The sequence below is a fragment of the Lygodium microphyllum genome, chromosome 11 (genome assembly GCF_053477565.2).
Source record: "Lygodium microphyllum isolate KBCC chromosome 11, Lygodium_microphyllum_v1.1.10, whole genome shotgun sequence".
Classification (NCBI taxonomy): domain Eukaryota; kingdom Viridiplantae; phylum Streptophyta; class Polypodiopsida; order Schizaeales; family Lygodiaceae; genus Lygodium; species Lygodium microphyllum.
Genome location: NC_141145.1, coordinates 74,083,870 through 74,106,477, shown reverse-complemented (window position 1 = coordinate 74,106,477; position 22,608 = coordinate 74,083,870). Strand labels below are relative to the sequence as shown.

General features: G+C 47.7%; 1 protein-coding gene across 1 annotated transcript in view; it reads right to left on the bottom strand.

Moving 5' to 3' along the window:
* LOC148028962 (GTP-binding protein Era-like protein) overlaps positions 1 to 22,608 on the bottom strand; it is a 120,452-nt gene that overhangs the window by 78,783 nt on the left and 19,061 nt on the right. The window contains exons 2-3 of the mRNA XM_087687756.1: positions 21,980 to 22,125; positions 21,556 to 21,696 (exon numbers count right to left, since the gene is read on the bottom strand). Of these exons, the coding sequence (XP_087543882.1) occupies positions 21,556 to 21,696; positions 21,980 to 22,125 (287 nt within the window). The remainder of the gene's footprint in view (positions 1 to 21,555; positions 21,697 to 21,979; positions 22,126 to 22,608) is intronic.

The window sequence follows — 22,608 nt, the reverse complement described above, 5'->3', positions numbered from 1 at the left end:
GCGCAGCAGCGGCAGGCACGGACAGGTATCGACGGGCGCAGCACGGCAGGCAGCGGCAGGCACGGCAGGCACGGACAGGTCCCGACAGGCGCAGCACGGCAGGCAGCGACAGGCGCGACGGTCGCTAGGTCACGGGGGTTGCAGGCCCGCCATCGATCTCTCTCTCTCTCTCTCTCTCTCTCTCTCTCTCTCTCTCTCTCTCTCTCTCTCGTGGATTAGGGCACCACAGGAAGGAAGAACGCACGTCAGATCGCAGAGCAGGTCATTAGCTGTTCGCAGTGCAGGTCGACCTCTGTTTGCATGCAGGGCAGGGATCGAGCAGAGCAAAACAGACCCTTACTCTGTCTACGTGCACGAAGAACAGGCCGAAGTGCAAAGGCGTTGCAGGAGGCAGGACGTGACAGGTTGTCGTTGAGCTTCACGTAGTCCTCAAATAGCAGCGGAACAGGAACAAGGGTGAGACGGCTTCAGATCTCATGTGCACACGGACAGGGACCCGCAGTACCGCGCGTAGGAGGAATAGGCTAGGGTTCATTCACCATCTCTCTCTCTCTTTTTTTTTTCATAAAAGGTAATTGTATTAATTACGAAAAAAATACAAGATTACTTGATTACAAGATACATGATGACACTAAGCCATCCTGTGAAGAGGTTCTCTCTCTCTCTCTCTCTCTCTCTCTCTCTCTCTCTCTCTTTTTTCTGATTACAAGAGACACGAGGGCCCTAGGCCAACGTGTGGGGAATCCCCGTAGTAATGCACTAAAAAGGTTACACCAATCATGGCAACGACCCAAAGGCAATTGCCATATGCCAAGGATGCAAATCCTCCCGAGGGAGCAAGTCGGAGTGTCGGATGAGATCTAGCTGCCAATGCAAGAGCCCTTTAAGCCTGGCAATATGTCGCGGTACATTAGAGGCCGAATCAAAGAGAAAAGCATTGCGCGTGGTCCAACTGTGCCAGCAACCCCAGTATCTGAAAAAGTGAAATAAGATCTTCATATGCAACTGTGGCGGTGTGGGATACTTCGGGCGCACAAAAACCCAGTCGAAAGGAGTTAGTGAGGACCCCACCACTGCGCACCAAATGTGCGACAAGAATGACCAGATATTCTTGGCGAGCGGGCAAGAAAGAAAACGATGTCGGGCCGATTCCGCCGGTGTGGTACAGCAGAAACAATTGCCATTCGAGATGCGACGCTTGGCAAGGGCCGAGGCAAGAGGAAGACCACCAATCATCACCCGCCAAAGAAAGACCTTGCATTTGAAAGGTGCCTTATTCAGCCAGCCCTCCATCAGTGTTGTCTGCCACCATGACAGCGATTTCCGCAGTCCCCAAACAGTATTAGCTTTCTCACCCAGCCATTGGTAATTTTGAATGAGAAGATGATACACCTGATTAGTAGAGGCCTTTTCCAGACTCAACCGGCCTGCAAGGTCCCAGTCCTGCCAAGGGCGATCCACAGCCAGGGCAGGAAAGGGTTGCCTATCCTGAAGCTCCGACGAAAGCTTTTCCCATAAATCACGGTATCCACGTGGGATCTTGAAAAGTCGCCTAGCACTCCGAAACGATACGAGGACATTGCGAGTGGCAAGGGTAGCATCCGCAACCGACGTCACACCTAAACGGGCCATGCGGTTAAATCTTGGTCTGAGCTGATGTTTATCTTCCCATGAAAGGAGTCTCGATACTGCCAACAATTCCAGCTGAAAGGACTTAGTCTGCAAGCGGTCCCCTACTGGGTGCCAACGGGCCTTTTGGAGCACCACTTTCCAAGAGCCGACCAAGTGCAGTAACAAAGAGGAAGAGGGACTGGAAAAACGAGAGTCAGCATTAAGGACATGCCACCAAGAGGCCCGAAGCCGTGTGTTACCATGGAGGAGCCCGCTGTCCTCAAGAAAATAACGGGCTATGATGGTCCACGGGTGATGATCCACACACATGGCACGAAAAAGGGACCAACGGAGAGCTAGCATATGAGTTTCTACATCCAAAATAGCTCCACCACCCGTGCGCTTAGGGGTACATGTATGTGACCATGAAATCCACGAAATGCCTGCCTGCAGTGAATCCTTCTTCCATAGCATGAAACGAATGGGGTGAGTGAGAGCCTTCAAAGTAGTAGGCGTCCACGGCAGCAATGGCAGGAAATATGTTAGCATTGGTAGCATAATTGTCTGAGCCACTTTGAGGCGCACATGGAATGGCCACGCTTGCGACTTCCAATACATAAACTTCGCCGCCAGTTTTTGTGAAATCCACTCCAGTAGGTCCTTTGGCCGTACATCCACCCCCAACGGGTATCCAAGATGCCTGACAATGGATCCACGGGAAACCACCTGGCCCTGCCAGCCTAATGACTGTAAATCAGGCTCCGTGCAACTGAGAATGGCTGACTTAAAGGCATTGATGCGAAGGCCAGAGGCCTGACCAAAGAGCGTCCAAACATCTAATGCCTTTCGAATGTTGTCCCTGTCCGCCTGCAAAATCATAAAGGTGTCATCAGCCAAAGATTGGCTAACGAAGTGCTGGCCCAAAGGAAGAGACAACCCTGCCAGCTGAGCAGAAGCTGCCATGGAGGATAACATTGAAAGGACCGGGTGAGTCGCCAGGGCAAAGAAGAGAGGACTCAAAGGACAACCTTGTCTAACCGAGCGTGCAAGGACAAATGGCTCTGTAAACCCACCATTGAGCATAACTCTGGAGAAAGCCGCAGCACTAATGGTGTAGATCAATCGGGACATCCGGGTACCAAAGCCCATAGCAGACATGAGATCTGCAATGAAAGACCAGTCCACATAATCAAACGCCTTTTCCAAGTCCAATTGAATCAATACCACTTCCTGACCGGAGTGCCGCGCATAGTCAATAGCCATTTGCACATTTAAGATATTATGCAGAATGTTGCGGCCCTTAATGAAACCATATTGGAGAGGATGCACAATAGCTGGAAGGTGCTTGTGAAGCCGATTCGCCAGCACTTTGGAGTAGATTTTATACATGGAGCCCATCAAAGAGATTGGTCTCCAGTGTTGCAGCTTTGACGGCGAAGGGACCTTTGGAAGCAGTTTGATAAGGCCTTCTTTCCATGAGGAGGGCATAACCCCTGTTTCCCAAACCTGCTGAAACATGACCACCAATGGCTTCACCAACTGCGTGGCCGAGTTCTGAAAGAATTCATTAGTGAGACCATCCCAGCCAGGACTTTTATCCTTAGGCAAGTGCAACAAAACATCCATAACCTCCTCCTCACAAATATCCGCCTCCAAAGTGGCTTGCATATCAAATGGAACCTGCTGGCGGACCAGATGATAGAAGACCGAGCGGGCATGCGTAACCTGGCTAGAAGGCGAGGGAGAAGAACCAAGAAGTTCCATAAAATAATTTCTGCACATAGTGACAATGGTCTGCGGATCAGTGACCATGCGACCTTCCGAATCCTGGAGTCTGGTCATATTTTCGCGAGCCGGAGACGCATGCAAGGCGCGAAAGAACTTATGAGATTGGCAGGCACTATCTTGCAATGTGTCAGTCAAGTTATGCAGCTTGGCCTGCTGATAAGATTTCAACTGAAACATTTGAATAAGATGGGCCAAACGCCTCTCCAGTGACAGCAGAAAATCATCATCTGGGGAATCCAGGAGCAAGGAACGGACCAAAGCCGTAAGTCCTCTGCTGCATGTCGACGTCGGCGACAAAGCGAGGCATGATGGATCCCATACTGCCGAGCAACCCGCTGCACATTAGAGAGCAGCCGTGCAAATGAAGGCAAGCCCGCAGAGGCGAAGTCCAATAAGAACCTCTCAATCAATTGCTGCATATAGCCCTGGAAAATTGAATTCTTCAAATAAGAGGAGTTGAAACGTAAAGGGAGCATATCCAGCAACTGCATAAAAGGTGCAATAGATTGTGCCCGCATCTCAAGCTGGAGGGGGAAATGGTTCACCATGACTTTTGTGAATCCATGACAATCCACAACTTTTCCTGCTTCACCATGACTTTTGTGCTCAACTGCACACAATACATCCCACTGGTTCTCATGCAAGACGGTCCACATGGCATATTGCTTATGGCGAGAGCAAATACCTCGCACATTCCACGTGGCTATCTTCATGTATCTTCAAAAAAGGAAGTCACGAACGAGGCGCCTGTTGCCTCGATTTCACCTTTTCCGCGAGAACATCCAGGACACCCTCATCCAGAAAATCAGCCAATACTGCAAACGAATTCTGGCGACCTGCTTTAGAGGTAGAAGGGCAATCCACTACCTTGGGAGAGGGGCGGGGATAACGCCGATCCCAGGGTGTAATAACATTACCTTTGGTATCAAACGCCAGCTTAGCAGGTGGGCCTTTGGGGCCGTCGGTATAGACTTTCCTTGGAGACTGATTACGGGGGGCAGACGGGGCCGTAGGACGCGCAGCCTGCTGTGAAGTGACCATTTCTTTCCTGCGCGTATACGTGCGCACGGAATCCTGGGAAGCAGTAGGCCCAGGATCCGCCAGGCCTGCATCCAACTTTTTACCTTTTTTGGGACGTGCCTCAATCCAGTCAGTGCGACGGGAATCCACACTCAGGACCTGTTGTTTGCCTTTATCCATGACATGAGGAGACTGAAGGGCTTCCTGGGACGGGGCATCAAGCACCATGTGATCCTTGGGCAGCACAACCTGCGCATCCTCCGAAGACGGTTGCCTTTCAGGGCATTCGGCCATGAAATGCCCCAATTTACCACATGAAAAGCAGTGTCCCGCAAAGTTGCCCCATTTCAAGCGAAAATGCAAAGGATGCATGCCTGAACAATTGAGGCGAAGCCACGCGGGCCTTTTCCTTGCCGTGTCCCATAACATGCATAAACGGTTTCGGTTCATCGCCCTGAGGCTTGGGGGAACGAGCACTGTTCTCACAACCGCCATCGCATCCTTCAACATGGGCCAATAGACCGCCGGACAATTTTCCATCTCCACCCACACCGGACATTCTCGTTGAAGCAGACGCTGGAAGTCGGCCATGGGGCACCATGGCACAACATGGACCAAGCGGCGATCAAAGAATAGTGGAAACTTGGACAGGAGCACAGCTCGATGCGTTTCCGATTTCAACAGCACCTCATAAAAGCCGCGAGGTCCAAGGAAGATCTCCTCAACACACTCCCCTTGCAATAAATGGTGCATCCACTGGCGAATATGCGAAAGCACTGGGATCCTGCCAGTGAAGAAAAGAATAACTGCACGGTCATAAAACACCGAGAAGGATCGCAAGACTGATTTGGGGTCCACCGTGGCTTCCAGAACATCATCCGTTCCCGCATCAAAAAAAGATTCATTATTATGCTGGACATAATCGCCAAGCAGAGTATTGGCAAAGTCCAGCAAATGCTCCCAGTCAATTACCTGCGAATCCACAGGATGAGAGGCCACTTGCGAATAGGAACATTCCTGAGGACCCATTGGCTCATCAGAAGTATGCTTGGAGCGTTTGCCGGCAAGCGGCAGTTCAGAACCCGGAGGCAGCTCCTCCATGCATGGCACCATATCCTCCGGCTCCTCTGCATCGGAAACAGGGCCAAGGGCTGCCACCGTCCGGTCGAGAAAATCCATATCCAGGCCAGCCATACTGCTGTCTTCGCGCTCGTGCCCTCTCTCTCTCTCTCTCTCTCTCTCTCTCTGTGCAAGTCCCGCAGACCTGTCAGCCTCAGCCGTGGCCTATCCCGAGGGGGTGTAGATAACGCGTGGGTCAGGGCGCAACCCTAACGGAGCAGATTCAAAAGGGCGAAACGCAGGGCCAACGGGCAGTGACAACGGCCAGAACGCTGAGGAGGAAGGCTGGCAGGCGACGGCAGGGCTGAACCGTCAGCAACAGAAGCGCTGCGGAGCAGGGATCAGGCGACAGTCCGGAGGGCTCAGGTCCGATGGCGACGGTAGGAGCTCTAACACGCAGGGCAGACGTGCGTTGACCTGGAGCAGAGTCCGCAGGTCAGACGGGCGACGGCAAGGCGGGGCACGCAGCCAACGGGCCTCCAGATGCTGGCGACGGCGACGGGGCTGCAGACGACGACGACGGGGCACAGGCGACAGGGCTGCAGGCGATGGCGACGGGGCACAGGCGACGCATCGTTTTTTTTTCTCTCTCTAATCCACCTCTCTCTCTCTCTCTCTCTCTCTCTCTCTCTCTCTCTCTCTCTCTCTCTCTCTCTCTCTCTCTCTCTCTCTCTCTCTCTCAAACAGACAGCGGGTCCTAGTCAGAGAGAGGCCCACCCAGACGACTATTACACAATTCTTTCAGACAGACAGAGTGAGAGCTACTATACCAGCCTCCAACCAAACCTCCAGGCTCTTTTTTTTCGTAAAAGGTAATTGTATTAATTACGAAAAAAGTACAAGATTACATGATTACATGAGTACAAGAGACACGAGGGCCCTAGGCCAACGTGTGGGAAATCCCCGGACTAGTATACTAAAAAGGTTACACCAATCATGGCAAGGACCCAGAGGCAATTGCCAAATGCCAGGAATGCAAATCCTCCCGAGGGAGCAAGTCAAAGTGCCTGATGAGATCTAGCTGCCAGTGCAAGAGCCCTTTAAGCCTTGCAATATGTCGCGGTACATTAGAGGCCGAATCAAAGAGAAAGGCATTTCGGGTGGTCCAAATGTGCCAGCATCCCCAGTATCTGAAAAAGTGAAATAAGATCTTCATATGTAACGGTGGCGGTATGGGATACTTTGGGCGCACCAAAACCCAATCAAAAGGAGTCAGCGAGGACCCCACCACTGCGCGCCAGATTTGCGATAAGAGTGACCAGATTCTCTTGGCGAGCGGGCAAGAAAGAAAACGATGTCGGGCCGATTCCGGCGTAGTGGTGCAGAAGAAACAATTGCCGTTGGAGATTCGACGCTTGGAAAGGGCCGAGACAAGAGGAAGACCACCAATCAGTACCCGCCACAGAAAGACTTTGCATTTGAAAGGTGTCTTATTCTGCCATCCCTCCATCAGCGTTGCCTGCCACCAGGACAGTGATTTCCGCAGGCCCCAAACAGTATTAGCTTTCACACCCAGCCATTGGTGATCTTTAATGAGAAGATGATAGTAGCGGCCTTTTCCAGACTCAACCGGCCTGCAAGGTCCCAATCCTGCCAAGGGCGATCCATAGCCAGGGCAGGAAAGGGTTGCCTATCCTGAAGTTCCGACGAAAGCTTTCCCCATAAATCACGGTATTCGCGCGGGATCCGGAAAAGTCTCCTAGCAGTCCGAAACGATGCTAGGACATTGCGAGTAGCAAGGGTGGCATCCGCAATCGAAGTCACACCCAAACGGGCCATACGGTTAAATCTTGGTCTGAGCTGTTGTTTATCTTCCCATGAAAGCAATCTGGATACTGCCAACAATTCCATCTGAAAAGAATTAGTCTGCAAGCGGTCCCCTACCGGATGCCAGCGGGCCTTTTGGAGCACCACTTTCCAAGAGCCGACCAAATGCAGTAACAAAGAGGAAGAGGGACTGGAAAATCGAGAGTCAGCATTAATGACATGCCACCATGAGGCCCGAAGCCGTGTGTTACCCTGGCGGAGCCCGCTGTCCTCAAGAAAATAACGGGCTATGATGGTCCACGGGTGGTGATCCACACACATGGCACGAAAAAGAGACCAAAAAAGAGCCAGCATATGAGTTTCCGCATCCAAAAGAGCTCCACCACCCATGCGCTTAGGGGTACATGCATGTGACCATGAAATCCAGGAAATGCCTGCCTTCAGTGAATCCTTCTTCCATAGCATGAAACGAATGGGATGAGTGAGAGCCTTCAAAGTAGTGGGCGTCCATGGCAGTAATGGCAGGAAATACGTCAGCATTGGTAGCATAATTGTCTGAGCCACTTTGAGGCGGACATGGAAGGGCCAGGCTTGCGACTTCCAATACATAAACTTCGCGGCCAGTTTTTGTGAAATCCACTGCAACAGGTCCTTTGGCCGCACATCCACCCCCAATGGGTATCCAAGATGTGTGACAATGGAGCCACGGGAAACCACCTGACCCTGCCAGCCTAATGACTGTAAATCAGGCTCCGTGCAGCTGAGCATGGCTGACTTAAAGGCATTGATGCGAAGACCAGAGGCTTGACCAAAGAGCGTCCAAACCTCTAATGCCTTGCGAATGTTATCCCTGTCCGCCTGCAAAATCATAAAGGAGTCATCAGCCAAAGATTGGCTAATGAAGTGCTGCCCCAAAGGAAGAGATAATCCTGCCAGCTGGGCAGAAGCCGCCATGGAGGATAACATTGAAAGGACCGGATGAGTCGCCAAGGCAAAGAAGAGAGGACTCAAAGGGCAACCTTGTCGGACCGAGCGCGCAAGGACAAATGGCTCTGTAACTCCACCATTAAGCATAACTCTTGAAGAAGCCTCAGTACTAATGGTGTAGATCAATCTGGACATCCGGATACCAAAGCCCATAGCAGACATAAGATCTGCAAGGAAAGACCAGTCCACACAATCAAACGCCTTTTCCAGGTCCAATTGAATCAAGACCACTTGCTGATTTGAGTGCCGCGCATAGTCAATAGCCATTTGCACATTTAAGATATTATGCAAAATGTTGCGGCCCTTAATGAAACCATATTGGAGAGGGTGCACAATAGCTGGAAGGTGCTTGTGAAGCCGATTTGCCAGCACTTTGGAAAAGATTTTATACATCGTGCCCATCAACGAAATCGGTCTCCAGTGTTGCAGCTTTGACGGCGAAGGCACCTTGGGAATCAGTTTGATAAGGCCTTGTTTCCATGAAGAAGGCATGACCCCTGTTTCCCAAACCTGCTGAAACATGACCACCAATGGCTTTACCAACTGCGTGGCCGAGTGCTCAAAAAATTCATTAGTGAGACCATCCCAACCAGGACTTTTATCCTTAGGCAGGTGCAACAAAACATCCATAACCTCCTCTTCGCAAATATCCACCTCCAGAGTGGCTTGCATATCAAATGGAACCTGCTGCTGGACCAGATGATAGAAGACCGAGCAGGCATGCGTAACCTGGCGAGAAGGCAAGGGAGAAGAACCAAAAAGATCCATAAAATAATTTCTGCACATATTGATGATGGTCTGCGGATCAGTGACCATGCGACCTTCCGAATCCTGGAGTCGAGTCATATTTTCGCGAGCCGGAGCAGCATGCAAGGCACGAAAAAACTTATAACTCTGACAGGCACTATCTTGCAATGTGTCAGTCAAGTTATGCAGCTTGGCTTGCTGATAAGATTTCAAGCTAAATACTTGAATAAGATGGGCCAGACGCCGCTCCAGTGACAGCGGAAAATCATCATCTGGGGAGTCCAGGAGCAAGGAACGGACCAAGGCCAATAAGTCCTCTGCTGCATGTCGACGGCGGCGACAAAGCTAGAGGCATTATGAATCCCATACTGCCGAGCCACCCGCTGCACATTAGAGAGCAGGAGTGCATACGAAGCCAAGCCCTCGGAGGCGAAGTCCAATAAGAACCTGTCAATCAATTGCTGCATATAACCCTGAAAAATTGGATGCTTCAAATAAGAGGAGTTGAAGCGTAAAGGGAGCTTTTCCAGCAACTGCATAAAAGGTGCAATAGATTGTGCCCGCATCTCAAGCTGGAGGGGGAAATGATCCGACAACGCATATTGCTGCAAGACCTTCATCTCCAGCATCTCGGGAAGAAAATCATCCCCCTGCATGATATACATTCTGTCCAACCGCGACCAAGTGGTTGCATATTGTGCGGAATGAAAAGTAAAACTTGAAACAGAAGGGTGAAGCCACGACCAAAGATCTTGCTTAAGGACGTGCAAAGCAAAGGAGTTCCACACCCGGCTTTCCGGCGTATCCATTACCGAATGTCCTGAGGTGGACTGAGAAGGGTCAAGACACATATTGAAATCTCCCATCAAAAACCCCCTGCAGCCAAGTGACATGGAGCCCTGCAAAGTCGACCATAGATCCCGTCGGGATGTGGAATCATTCGGAGCATAGAGTCCCAACAACCATAAAATTTCTCCTTCAAATAAAACTTCAACTACCAGAAAGCGGCCCTGCACATCATTTTTAACAAGAACAGGCTGGTATTTCTCATGGACAATCATCAGCACGCCCGAATAGTGCTTAGCATGTGTCCCTGCATAAAACAGACGGAATCCATGACAATCTACAACTTTTCCTGCCTCACCGTTACTTTTGTGCTCCACTGCACACAATACATCCCACTGGTTCTCATGCAAGACAGACCACATGGTATGTTGCTTATGGCGAGAGCAAATGCCTCGCACATTCCACGTGGCAATCTTCATATATTTTCAAAGAAGGAAGTCAGGAACGAGGTGCCTGTTGCCTCGATTGCACCTTTTCCGCGAGAGCATCCAGAACACCCTCATCCAGAAAATCGGCCAATACTGCAAACGAATTCGGGCGACCTGCTTTAGAGGTAGAAGGGAAATCCACTGCCTTGGGAGTAGGGCGGGGATAACGCCTATCCCAAGGGGTAATCACATTACCTTTTGCATCGAACGCTAGCTTGGCAGGTGGGCCTTTGGGGCCCTCTGAATAGACTTTCCTTGAAGCCGGATAACGGGGGGCAGACGGGGCCATAGTACGCGCAGCCTGCTGTGAGGTGACCAAGTCTTTCCTGCGCGTGTACGTGCGCACAGAATCCGGGGAAGCATTAGGCCCAGAATCTGCCAGGCCTGCGTCCAACTTTTTACCTTTTTTTTGTCGTGCGTCAATCCAGTCAGTGCTAGGGGAATCCAAACCCCGGACCTGTTGTTGGCCTTTATCTATGGCAGTAGGTGGCTGAAGGGTCGCCTGCGTCGGGGCATCAAGTACCATGTCATCCTTGGGCTGCACAACCTGCGGCACCTCAGGGGACGGTTGCCGGTCCGGGCAATAGGCCATAAAATGCCCTAATTTACCACATGAAAAGCAGTGGCCGGCAAAATTGCCCCATTTCAGGCGAAAATGCAAAGGATGCATGCCGGAACAATTGAGGCGAAGCCACGCAGGCCTTTTCCTGGCCGTATCCCATAACATGCATAAACGGTTTCGGTTCATAGCCCTGAGGCTTGGGGGAACCAGCACTGTGCCCACAACCGCCATCGCATCCTTCAACAATGGCCAATATACCGCTGGACAATTTTCCACTTCCACCCACACCGGGCATTCTCGTTGAAGCAGACGCTGGAAGTCAGCCATAGGGCGCCATGGTACCACATGGACCAGGCGGCGATCAAAGAACAGTGGCAACCTGGACAGGAGCTCAGCTCAATGCGATTTCGATTTCAACAGCACCTCATAAAAGCCGCAAGGTCCAAGGAAGATCTCCTCAACACACTCCCCTTGCAATAAATGGTGCATCCACTGGCGAATATGTGAGAGCACTGGGATCCTGCCGGTGAAAAAAAGTATAACTGCCCGGTCATAAAACACCGAGAAGGACCGCAAGACTGATTTTGGGTCCACCGTGGCGTCCAGCACATCATCCGCAGCCGCAGCAGAGAAAGTTTCATTATTATGCTGGACATAATCGCCAAGCAGAGTATTGGCAAATTCCAGCAAATGTTCCCAGTCAATTTCCTGCGAATCTTGAGGTTCAGAGGCAACCTGCGCATAGGAACGGTCCTGAGGACCCATTGGCTCGTCTGAAGTATGCTTGGAGCGTTTGCCTGCAGGCGGCAGTTCAGAACCCGGAGGCGGCTCCTCCGTGCATGGCACCATGTCCTCCGACTCCTCTACATCGGAATCAGGGCCAAGGGCTGCCACCATCTGGTCGAGAAAATCCATATCCAGGCCAGCCATACTACTGGCTTCTCGCTTTCGCGCGTTCCCTTACTTTCTCTCTTTCTCTCTCTATGCAAGTCCCGCAGGCCTGCAAAAACAGGGAACCACCCGGCTGCAGCAACAGGACAGGGAGACTTCAACGCGGCTGCAACAGGCTTCCACGCTGATGCAGTGCAGCCGACCACAAACAGAGGGCTCTGCACCAGGCAAACGTCGAAAGGGCAGGCGAGGCGTGAAAGGGTCAGGCACAGGCCAGGCGTCGAGGGGACAGCGTGGAAGGGGGCAGAGGGACAGGCGCAGGCCAGGCGTCGAGGGGCAGCTTGGAGGGGCGCTGCTCGCTGGCGCAGCACCAGCGACCAGCAGCGGCGCTGACGCAGATCAGCAGTTCAGGGCGACGGCAGGGGTCTCTGTCGTTCGAAGCAAGCGGGGAGAAGGAGCCTCGTGTCCAGTCCCTGAACGTCGTGGCGGGACAGGCGAGCTGCGACCTGGAATGCGACGGAAGTCTTCTGCGTGTATCGCGCGAAGAGGCCTTGCTGCTCCGTCCGACGGTGGCTGTGGCGACGAATCCTCTCTCTCGCTCTCTCTCGCGCTCTGTGGCGTCGACAAGGTCAACGGACAGGATCAGGTCGCCATCGCGCGATCATCCATCGCCTCTCTCTCTCTCTCTCTCTCTCTCTCTCTCTCTCTCTCTCTCTCTCTCTCTCTCAGCACACAGCGGGTCCCAGTCAGAGAGGGGCCCACCCAAACGACTATTACACAGTTCTTTCAGACAAACAGAGTGAGAGCTACTATACCAGCCTCCAGCCAGACCTCCGGGCTCACACTACAGCAGGCTGAGGACCAGCGTACCCGACGCCGCACGAGGATTCGGGGGTTTCGAACCCCACAGCCACACCGACAGGAGATCCGGAGGATTCTTGATCTACATCGACAGCAGGCTGAGATCCGACGACACTCGACACATTGGATCTCAGATCTCCAGTTTGCTCTTTCTCCATCGCCGATGTACCACATCCTGCATCCAGGAGGGATCACCTGCTATTAGCGACTTCGACGACTGCTACTACATCCCAGGATAGTATATCTCCCTGCCTCTGTTACATATACACATCGCACCACTTTATCACAGCCGACAGTTGTTCCCCTATCACAGCCGACATTTGTTCCCCTTTTGTAGCCATTACCTGGAGTACCAGAGCTACATACGCACATACACATATACGACACTTATCACACTCACAGCACCGTATTTTCAGTTTCCAGTTTTTAGCTTTTCATTCAGCACTTTTATTTTGGATAGCTGGACCTCATCAGTTGTATCACAGTTTGTCTCATAGGCCAGTTTTGGTCTTTAGAAGACGTTAATATAACTTTTCTTTCTCTCTCTCTCTCTCTCTCTCTCTCTCTCTTTGACTATGAGTCTACATGGGCTGCAGATTGACAGACTACCCCCTTTGACTATAGCCTGGATTGCCCTACACTTGACCTAAGCCGATCAAAGCTAAACCATGTGATCAGAGCAGACATACTGAAGTTAGATACGGAGAAGACCTGGATCCGACCCCCCTCCCCCCATGGCACGAGGATGGCACACTACCAGACCCACTTCCTTCAGGTATCTGAGGATGGTTTCATCACCCGACCCAATTACATGGACACACAGCTGCCTCATGGACTACGCACAGTTATTGGTCAGATCCGCACCTCATCCCACCACCTGAGGATTGAGACAGGCATATGGGAGGGTATACAGACAGAAGAACGCATATGCCCACTATGCGACAAAGAGCCAGAGACAGAGGAACACTACATCTGCCGATGCACTGTATATTATGACATACGAGGTAGATACCACTGTCTGTTTCGAGAGGGTTTTGGACCCCTGAGATGGATCATGCAGTTTGAGGATCAGAGATGCTTGGGATTCTTCCTCTTGGAGCTCCAGAGGCGCAGAGCAACAATCCTACGGAGTAGGAGGCCCCCACAGCTCGACTCACATAGATAGAGAGCAGTCACTGACTTTTTCACTGATACACGACAGAATATGGCAGATACCACTACTACTGCCACACATCCTACAGGAGTACATCATCATTGGACCTCATCTCCTGTAGGTGTCCCTTTGGATAGAGCAGTGGCACTTAGCCGGTCTAGGCACCCACGTCCACCTGGACGAAGGCCTAGACATCCACACCACAGACAAATTAAAGCCATCATTGAGCGCCACAGGAGACAGATGCTGAGACGCCTCAGCCATGCAGAGATACACCTCCTTAGAGAACAGACATATCATTGATGGAGAGTTTTCCTTTCTCTACTCTCACTTTCAGATCACTGACATGTTTCCCTTTTATAGGACACTATTTCATTTTTTTCAGTCTTATAGGCATGTGTTTTTCATATTTTTCTCGTTCCAGATGAGAAACACACCATCATTGTATGTATTGCTTTGGTCTCATAGGCCACATTGGCCTTTTAGAGACGTTAATATACTCTCTCTCTCTCTCTCTCTCTCTCTCTCTCTCTCTCTCTCTCTCTCTCTCTCTCTCTCTCGCTCTCGCCATCTCTTTCTCTCTCCTCCCTCCCTCCCTCCCTCCCCCCCCTCTGTGTGTGTGTGTGTGTGTGTGTGTGTGTGTGTGTGTGTGTGTGTACCTACATGAGCAAATTGAGGCAATGACTAATGTACCCTGGACCTGTCGTGAGCAATGACGGCTGATGTCTAACGCGAATTTACCTGTCTCGATGACTGATGTCTGATGACTAATGTTTGACGTGAATATACCTATCTTTGACAACTGATGTCTGATGACTAATGTCTAACGTAAATGTACGTGACGCGATTCTACCGAAGCATGAGTACTGACGTGAATGTACATAATATGACCGATGCATTGACGCATGAATGTTGACGTGGATGTACTAATATGACCATGACGACTCTCACAGCCGAGGAGGTACTAATAGTGATGGCTCTGACTGACAATGATGGCTCTAACTAATAGTGAGGGCGCTGACTCTAACTAACATGAATGTGCTAATGCCACAGTGATTGCTCTAGGGATACTGACATGGATACCTGTCATGATCAATGCACCGACCGAAAAACAATAAGTCTAGTCCTAGTACAACAGTGAGATTGTTCCCAGCAGGGGGTTGCTCATTAGTCAAACAGGTAAAAGGGCCTGCTTTCTTGGCATTGAGTGGATGTCTTAGATTACTAGATGGCAGAGACTATTGAAAGAGAAACCAGTGGGCATGAAACTGAACTTGACACACAACCAATTGGACTGAACACAGGAAACACTACATCAAAGGGGCGGTACAAGACTTCAACTAAAGATGAAAAGTTTTACTATATACAAAACAGGAGGGCTTGTGAAAATGCCACTCCTAAAAGTACCAAGCAATGGACAAAGATGCAAAGGCTGATTGCAACAAATGGTTTGGCTGACGTGAAAGCCCTCATAAGAGCTGAGATTGCAACAATATGTATACCAATGATTGACAAGGTAACAAGTGACATGAATGCAATGTAGGAGAGATGGGGAAAGGAATTAAATGCTAGAATGGATGCAAACATGATAGCATGTATGAAGGTGTGGGGCAGCATGCAACAAAAAAAAGATGAATGACATGGATACAAAGCAAAAAGACATATATGACAAATTGCAAGAGACATTTAAAAGGGAGCTAAGTGCTGCTATAGATGCAAACGGGAAATCATGCATTAATGGCTGGGATAATGCAAAATACAAAGAAATCAAGGCTGACTTGTAGGTTGATATGACAGATAACTTGAACAAAGTAAGTGATGCTTGGAAAGTAGATATGGATACATTGAAATCTGATACAAATGCATGCCTAGTAGCTAAGGATATGGAGATTGCTGAATTGAAAAGGCAGTTAGAGGCATGTCAGAAAGAATTAGCAACACACAAGTCAATGATGGATGCACAAACAACAATGGCTATTGCACTAGAATTAAAGAAAGAGGTGGAAAGTTTTAAAAAAAACATGCACACATGGGTGAATGTGGTAGAGGGAACTCAGAAGAAAGTAGAAAATATCATGCATACAATGAAAGAGGCACAATGGATTGAGGTAGTCAAAAGAAACAAAGGGATGCCTCGGAACAAAGTAGAAATGATGAACGCAACACTAGAAGAGGAAGCAAAAAGGAAACTCTGTGCATTACGTGTTCGTGTGATGGGATGGGCTGAAAAAGGAACCCCTCTAGAGGATGCTAAAACATTTTGTGCTAAAATGGGTGTGAATGAGACACGCATTATGGATGCATGGAGGGTAGGTGATCTAAGTGACAAAAGAGGTCGGATCCTCAAGCTGAAATTTGAGGACGTGGATAATAAGAGGGCCTTCGTCTCAAAAAGAAAGACATTGAAATGTGAAAAGGTTTATCTTGATGAGGATCTCACACCCGCACAGTTAGAGCATAGAAGGACTAGCATGCCAATGATGTTGAAGGCACATAAAGAAGGCAAGTATGCTATTAATAGAGATGGCAGAGTAATCATAGCAAAACGAAGGTCACAATGACGGTATGCAGCCTATGAAACTAAGGATGTCCCTTTGGAATTGTAATGGTTCAATGAGACTTGATCGAGGTTATTTTGAGGATACTTTCCATGAGACTGATATAACTATGTATACAGAAACACATCAATGTATTAGTTCTAGATTACCAGATGTTGTGGGGTACAAATGGAAGAGTGCTTACAGGCCTCAACCTCATAGGCCAAGCGGAACTAGAGGGTCAGGCGGGGTTGCTATTCTTTATCATGAGAGCCTCCAAGACATGATTCATGTGATGTCACAAGATGTGCAAGCTAGATATATGTGGGTAAGACTGAGGATAGGGTGCCCGAGGGATCTATATGTTGTAGTATGTTACTTCCCACCTGCCAATTCAACATCTACCCCTAGGGAGGATCACCATTTGAAGTACTACATAAGGACATTATGAGGTATGCAAGCATTGGGAACATACTACTAATGGAGACTTTAATGCTCAAACAAAAAATGAGTGGTCAGCCTTTTATGATACTGAACATGAGATGTTTAAGGAATTGGCATTGAACGAATGACATCTCAAGATAAGGAGATGACATCATATGGATCCTAATCGCTAGTTTTAGGAAGTGCTCATGGATTAGCTATATTCAATGGCTTATCAAGATGGCGGAGAGCGGATGCTTTCACTTGTTGGAATAGCAGCAAGGGAGCCAACATTGTGGACTATGTAATGGGGTCACCAGCATTAATCGCAGAAATTTAGTGTTTTGAGATATCTGACAAGCCAATCGATATAGCAACCGACCATGCAATCCTAAAATTCACCCTTGCATGTGGTCAAATACAGGAAATATGCACACAAGTACACACATTTGCACACTAAGAGTTTCTAGAGCAAACGTCCCATATCTATAGTGATGCAATATGAGATGGCTTAAGCGAGTTAGACCAACATGAACCACTGGAGGATATCACTAAATCTCTAGGGAAGATTTTATATACAGCAGCTATAGAGGCATTCCCATGTAAGATGGGCTCTACTACACCACGCAAATGCACTGCTCCTCAAAATGCTTAGTATGATGATGAGTGCAGATAGACTAGGACCCGCCTACAAAGGGATATTACACTAGGGACATGCACACACAAGCATGCAAGGACTGTCTTCCGTTGTCTTGTGCGGAAAAAGAAGATGGATTATCTAGCCAAACAAGAATCTGAAATTTATCAACTCTTTTTGAGCAGGGACAGCAAGAAGGCATGGAGGAAATTTCATGGTAGACAAACCCCAATTCAGTTGACATTACCTACAGTATGGCATGAACATGCTAGTGCATTGTATGACGTTCCATCACAAGAGCAAATTCCCTATCCATCAAACTCTAGGCCAACACAATGTGGATTCTTTATGAAAAAATGGTGAGGTATGCCATTTGGAGGTTAAAGAATGGGAGAGCACATGATAAAGATGGCCTCATGGTAGAAGATTTTGCACATGCATGTTACGCATTGGCCCCTATCTTGTCAAATATCTTCGATAGAGCTATATGTGAGGGGTTTTCAGCAAGTTGGTGTGACCACACAATAGTGCCAATTTTTAAGAGCGGAGATCCATTGGTCGCTAACAATTACTGCACTATTATGATTGGCCATATGCTAGCAAAGATATATGCCTCTATTGTGGAGCATGAGTTGAGTTGGTGGCCTGAAATAAAGGGAATACGATCTGTAGGACAAGCTGGCTTTCACCAAGGATACAATACATTAGACCATATACTCACGTTGAGGGCCTTGATTGAGGAGGACCATCATGAAAGCAAAAAATCTATTGTTGTTTCGTAGATTTCTGCAAAGCTTTTGATATTGTACCACGTGCAAGACTCATGCAAAGGTTGCAAACAATTGGGGTTCCAATATATATGCAGTGGTGTATTTATACATTATATGAGATAGTGATAGGAAGAGTACGAGTGCCTAGAGGCACAACAGGCTCAGAGCAAGGCTATCCACTCTCTCCTTTGCTGTTTGAATTGTACATTGACGAGATTTCAGATTACATACAAAGATGGGGTGGTATGGAAGCCATCTTGGCAAGGGTATTGATACCAATTTTGCTATATGCAAATGATATTGTACTCGTCTCAAATTCACCTGAGCGGCTTCAGCAACATCTGGATACATTGCATGTGTCTGTGAAGAGAAAGACCTCAAGGTTAATCTTGGAAAGACTAAGAATTATGGTCTTTAACACCTTAGCAGCCTGGATGACACACTCAAAGCATCAATTTATGTATGATGATCAGTCCATGGAAATGGTTAGACAATATGTATACCTTGGGGTCACTTTCAAAGGGCCACAGTTTTCATGGAAGGAGACTTCAGAGGCTAAGCTTGCACGGGCATATGTAGCTTTGGGCACTCTAGAGCGATAGTGTGCACACATACAGTTCCAGGAGCCCCATACCAAATTGTGGCTCTTTGATACTGTAGTTATGCCCACACTACTCTATGGAGCAATCATTTGGGGCCCAAGTCTTTATCATACTAGACGAAAGCGTCTCATGAACTATAACGGATCTAAAGCACAACATTATGATGGCTAGGAGCATATGGAGAGACCACTGGTCGTGATGATAGCATGTATAAGGGTGAAAGCCTCAATACCACAAGAGATCATCCGAGCAGAGTTGGGTGCAACACCCATGGTAGTGGAGGCACTATTCCACGCAATCACTTTCCTCCAAAGGATATGGCAGCTACCTAAAGACTGATACCCTAGGCTAGCTTTGGAGTTTTCAAGACAGCTTGTAGCAGAGGGAGATAGACAGTGTCAGTACGAACATATGAGCACACGGCTGAACTTGCATGGCATGAATATAGACAAATTGCCACCGTTCGATTAAGCCTTGATTGTCCCACTTTGAGTCTCAACTGTTTAGAGTTGAATAGAGTGATCAGAGCAGACATCACTAAAGTGGAGACAGAGAGGACTTGGTCCAAGTCCCCCTTTCCCATGGCACGAAGGTGGCAAAATACCAGAGTCACTTCTTGCAGCTTTCCCATGATGGTCTCATAGTGAGGCCAAGATATATGGATGCTCAACTCTCTCATAGGCTTCAAGTTGCTACTGGACAGATCCGCACCTCATCACATCAGCTAATGATTGAGACAGGTCAATAGAGTCATGTTGCAGCAAATGAGAGGATATGCCAGCTTTGTGGATGGGAGCCAGAGACAAAGGAACACTACATTTGTAGATGTATTGTATACTATGATAGCCAAGGCTTGGGACCATTGAGACAGGTGATGGACTATGAGGACCAAATTTTTCTCGGTCTTTTCTTATTGGAGCTCCAACGGTGCAGAGTAGCATTGTTACGGGATCGAAGCCAATCCCAACCACATCCACCCCTCCAGAGAGTAGTTATAGACTTTTTCAATATAGCTAACCCGCTGGCCACTACCACCTTAGACACTACCCCTCCTACTAACAAGCGCCATCGAGAGACATCATCAGGTGGCATCACAGTAGACAAAGCTATTGTGTTATGTAGAGCACGACGCCCTAGGGCACGTGCTCGAGAACGTAGGCATGCTCATATGCGACACATTTGCGCCACGATTGCTCGCTACAAACAAAGATTACTACGCTGACTCGGTCAAAGATGGCTAGCAGAGTTTTGGTGGATTCCATAGACTGAGAGGGATACTCATACACATGATTGTAACTCATGGCCTCATAGGTCATTTTGGCCTTTTGTAGACTTTAATATATCATTTCATTTCATTTCTCTCTCTCTCTCGACAGTCTTTCTGCTCTTTGCATGGAACGCTTTGCTAAGTGACAACCCTCCTTATCCAATTTTCAACCCAATTAAATTAATCTTCAAAATTTTAATTCTAAAAATTGGTTTAATAATTAATTCTTGCTTAGAAAATTAGTTGTGCAATCAACATTTAAATTGGGTATTTGTCATCCAAGCAATCTTGAGCATTTATTATCCCTTGAACTGGCATTAATTAATTGAATTAATGCCTACTTCCTAATGTCACCACTGATATTAATGGCTAATACACTCTAGGCCCAAATCTATCACCAAGCTCCACCTAGTATTTGACCAAAATATTTTATCACAACTTTTGCCATTGACACCCACTATCAACTCAAGCTTGTGATTGTAACTTAATTGTCTTGCAGAACACCTGTGTACCTCACATTGCACATTTTGTTCATAACTAAATCAAATGCTAAGCAAAGCATTAAAATTCACATCCCCGTTACACATCTACCCAATTCTTGAAAAAGAGAAGCAAATGCTCAATTGTGGCAGTCAAGATTGGGACCCATTCCATGTTCAAGTACTTCTTAGCCTTCCAATCATTTCATTTTTCAGTTTTGCTGTTATAAAAGTATGGCTGAAAGCTTAGTAATTAGGTTCACTAAGTAAGACTTGGGTTGTCCATAAAGCTCCAGCATTTTACATTTGGCTGATCTCAACAAAGGAAATTATGTTTGCATGCTTTGCCTAAGCCTAACGACCTTCCAAGCATACTTCTCCACATGAATAATTTTACCACCTTCACATTGAGGTGACTAATAAGTAACATCATGTGTGTTGTACAAACAAGTGCAAGATACAAAATGAACTGCAGCATAACTATTTCTATTTGTGTCTTAGAAATGAGAACAAAGTCTAGAAGATGCCTTGTAGCACTAGATGCACCCCCACTATTGCACTGCTAGGTACTTGTGGAATCGCCTTGTGTTATTGACTATAGTCACTAAAAAGGAAACTCAGATAGACATATAGTAACATACACAATAGTAGCCGTGCCTAACCAGATGTTTGGCCTGTTTACATACAATCCTTGACCTGATACTGTTTGTGAGAGTGATCCTTAAATATTCATGAAGTCATCCTTGCAACTTTATTTTAGATGCACCTTTCCTTTTTGCAGCCATGCTAGAAGTTTGTACTCAGCTCAATACAGCTCAAATCCCTGCAGCTTGTGCCCCTAGCTCAAGTTTCCATAGCTTAAGTGAAAAGTCGAAATACTACCCAATCTTCAATGCTCCTACCATCTGAAAACTCTAAATAAAAGCCCACAAGTTCTTCATATCAAACAATTGGTCATACGTAAAAGCAGAAATTTTTACACAAATTTCCCAAGGCCAGGTCAAAAGCACACTTCATTTGCTTGACTTTGTTCAGGGAAGCAAGTATAAAATCATCCCACCTTTTGAGGAACTTCATTTGCACCAACTAATACAAGAACACAGTCTGCATTGAGAGCTGCAGTCCGAACATTTTGCATCATCATTTCATCCAATTTATGCATTCGCTTCACAATCACTCCAGGAGTGTCAAATAGAATAATCTACACCAGGCATGTGAACACAAACTTGTCACTGGTAGAACATGTCAATGGTAAAACACAACATTAAGCCACCTGTAAGACAGATGGTGTTCAAAGTTGATTCCAAGTGTAAGAGCAGTACAAACAGCATTGTTTGGAAGTGCTAAATTCTGGCATGGTCAAGAAAAGTCTCTACAGAATACACATATGATTGATATGCTTTTTTAAAGGACTGCATCTGCTAGCTGTTTTTTTAGCTGTGTATCTGATAAACTTACTGATTAATCAAACCTTCCATGCTTACCTGGTAGTCAGAGGATGAGCAGATGCCAAGGATGCGATGTCTTGTGGTTTGTGGCTTATTTGTCACAATTGATAGTTTCTGCCCTATCATCTGGTTCATAAGTGTACTTTTCCCAACATTGGGTTTACCTATCAGAGCCACATAACCTGCCAAAGCAGCACAAAAAAGTTAGCACTCTTGAGCACATTCATGGAAAAATAAACTCATGCTTGCCCTTAGGTCTTAGCCCAGATAACAAGCATGTGCAAGAACTAGTCGGGAACCTGAGACTTTCCTAACTGTAAGCATAATGACTAAGCAGTCTTTCAGCTGCTATTTTTTTAGAGTTTGAACCCAAGACCTCAACTATAATACAGCTTACACATTGAAACTTAACTAGAATACAAGATGAATAAATTTGGCATACAGTTCTACCCAGCCTATCCACAAAAGCATTCCATATCGTTGCAGTCATCCCCAGCCTTCACTCAGAAAAGCAGCCTACTTGGTGCAGCAGCACACCAGGGATCTGAGCCTTACTGCAGCCGTTTTGCAATTCATGTGAGATGGCCAGTTTGATGTCTTCTCTGTAGTATTAATGGCACTATACAGTTGAACCTATCCATTCAGCCTAAAGGCAATCCTGTTAC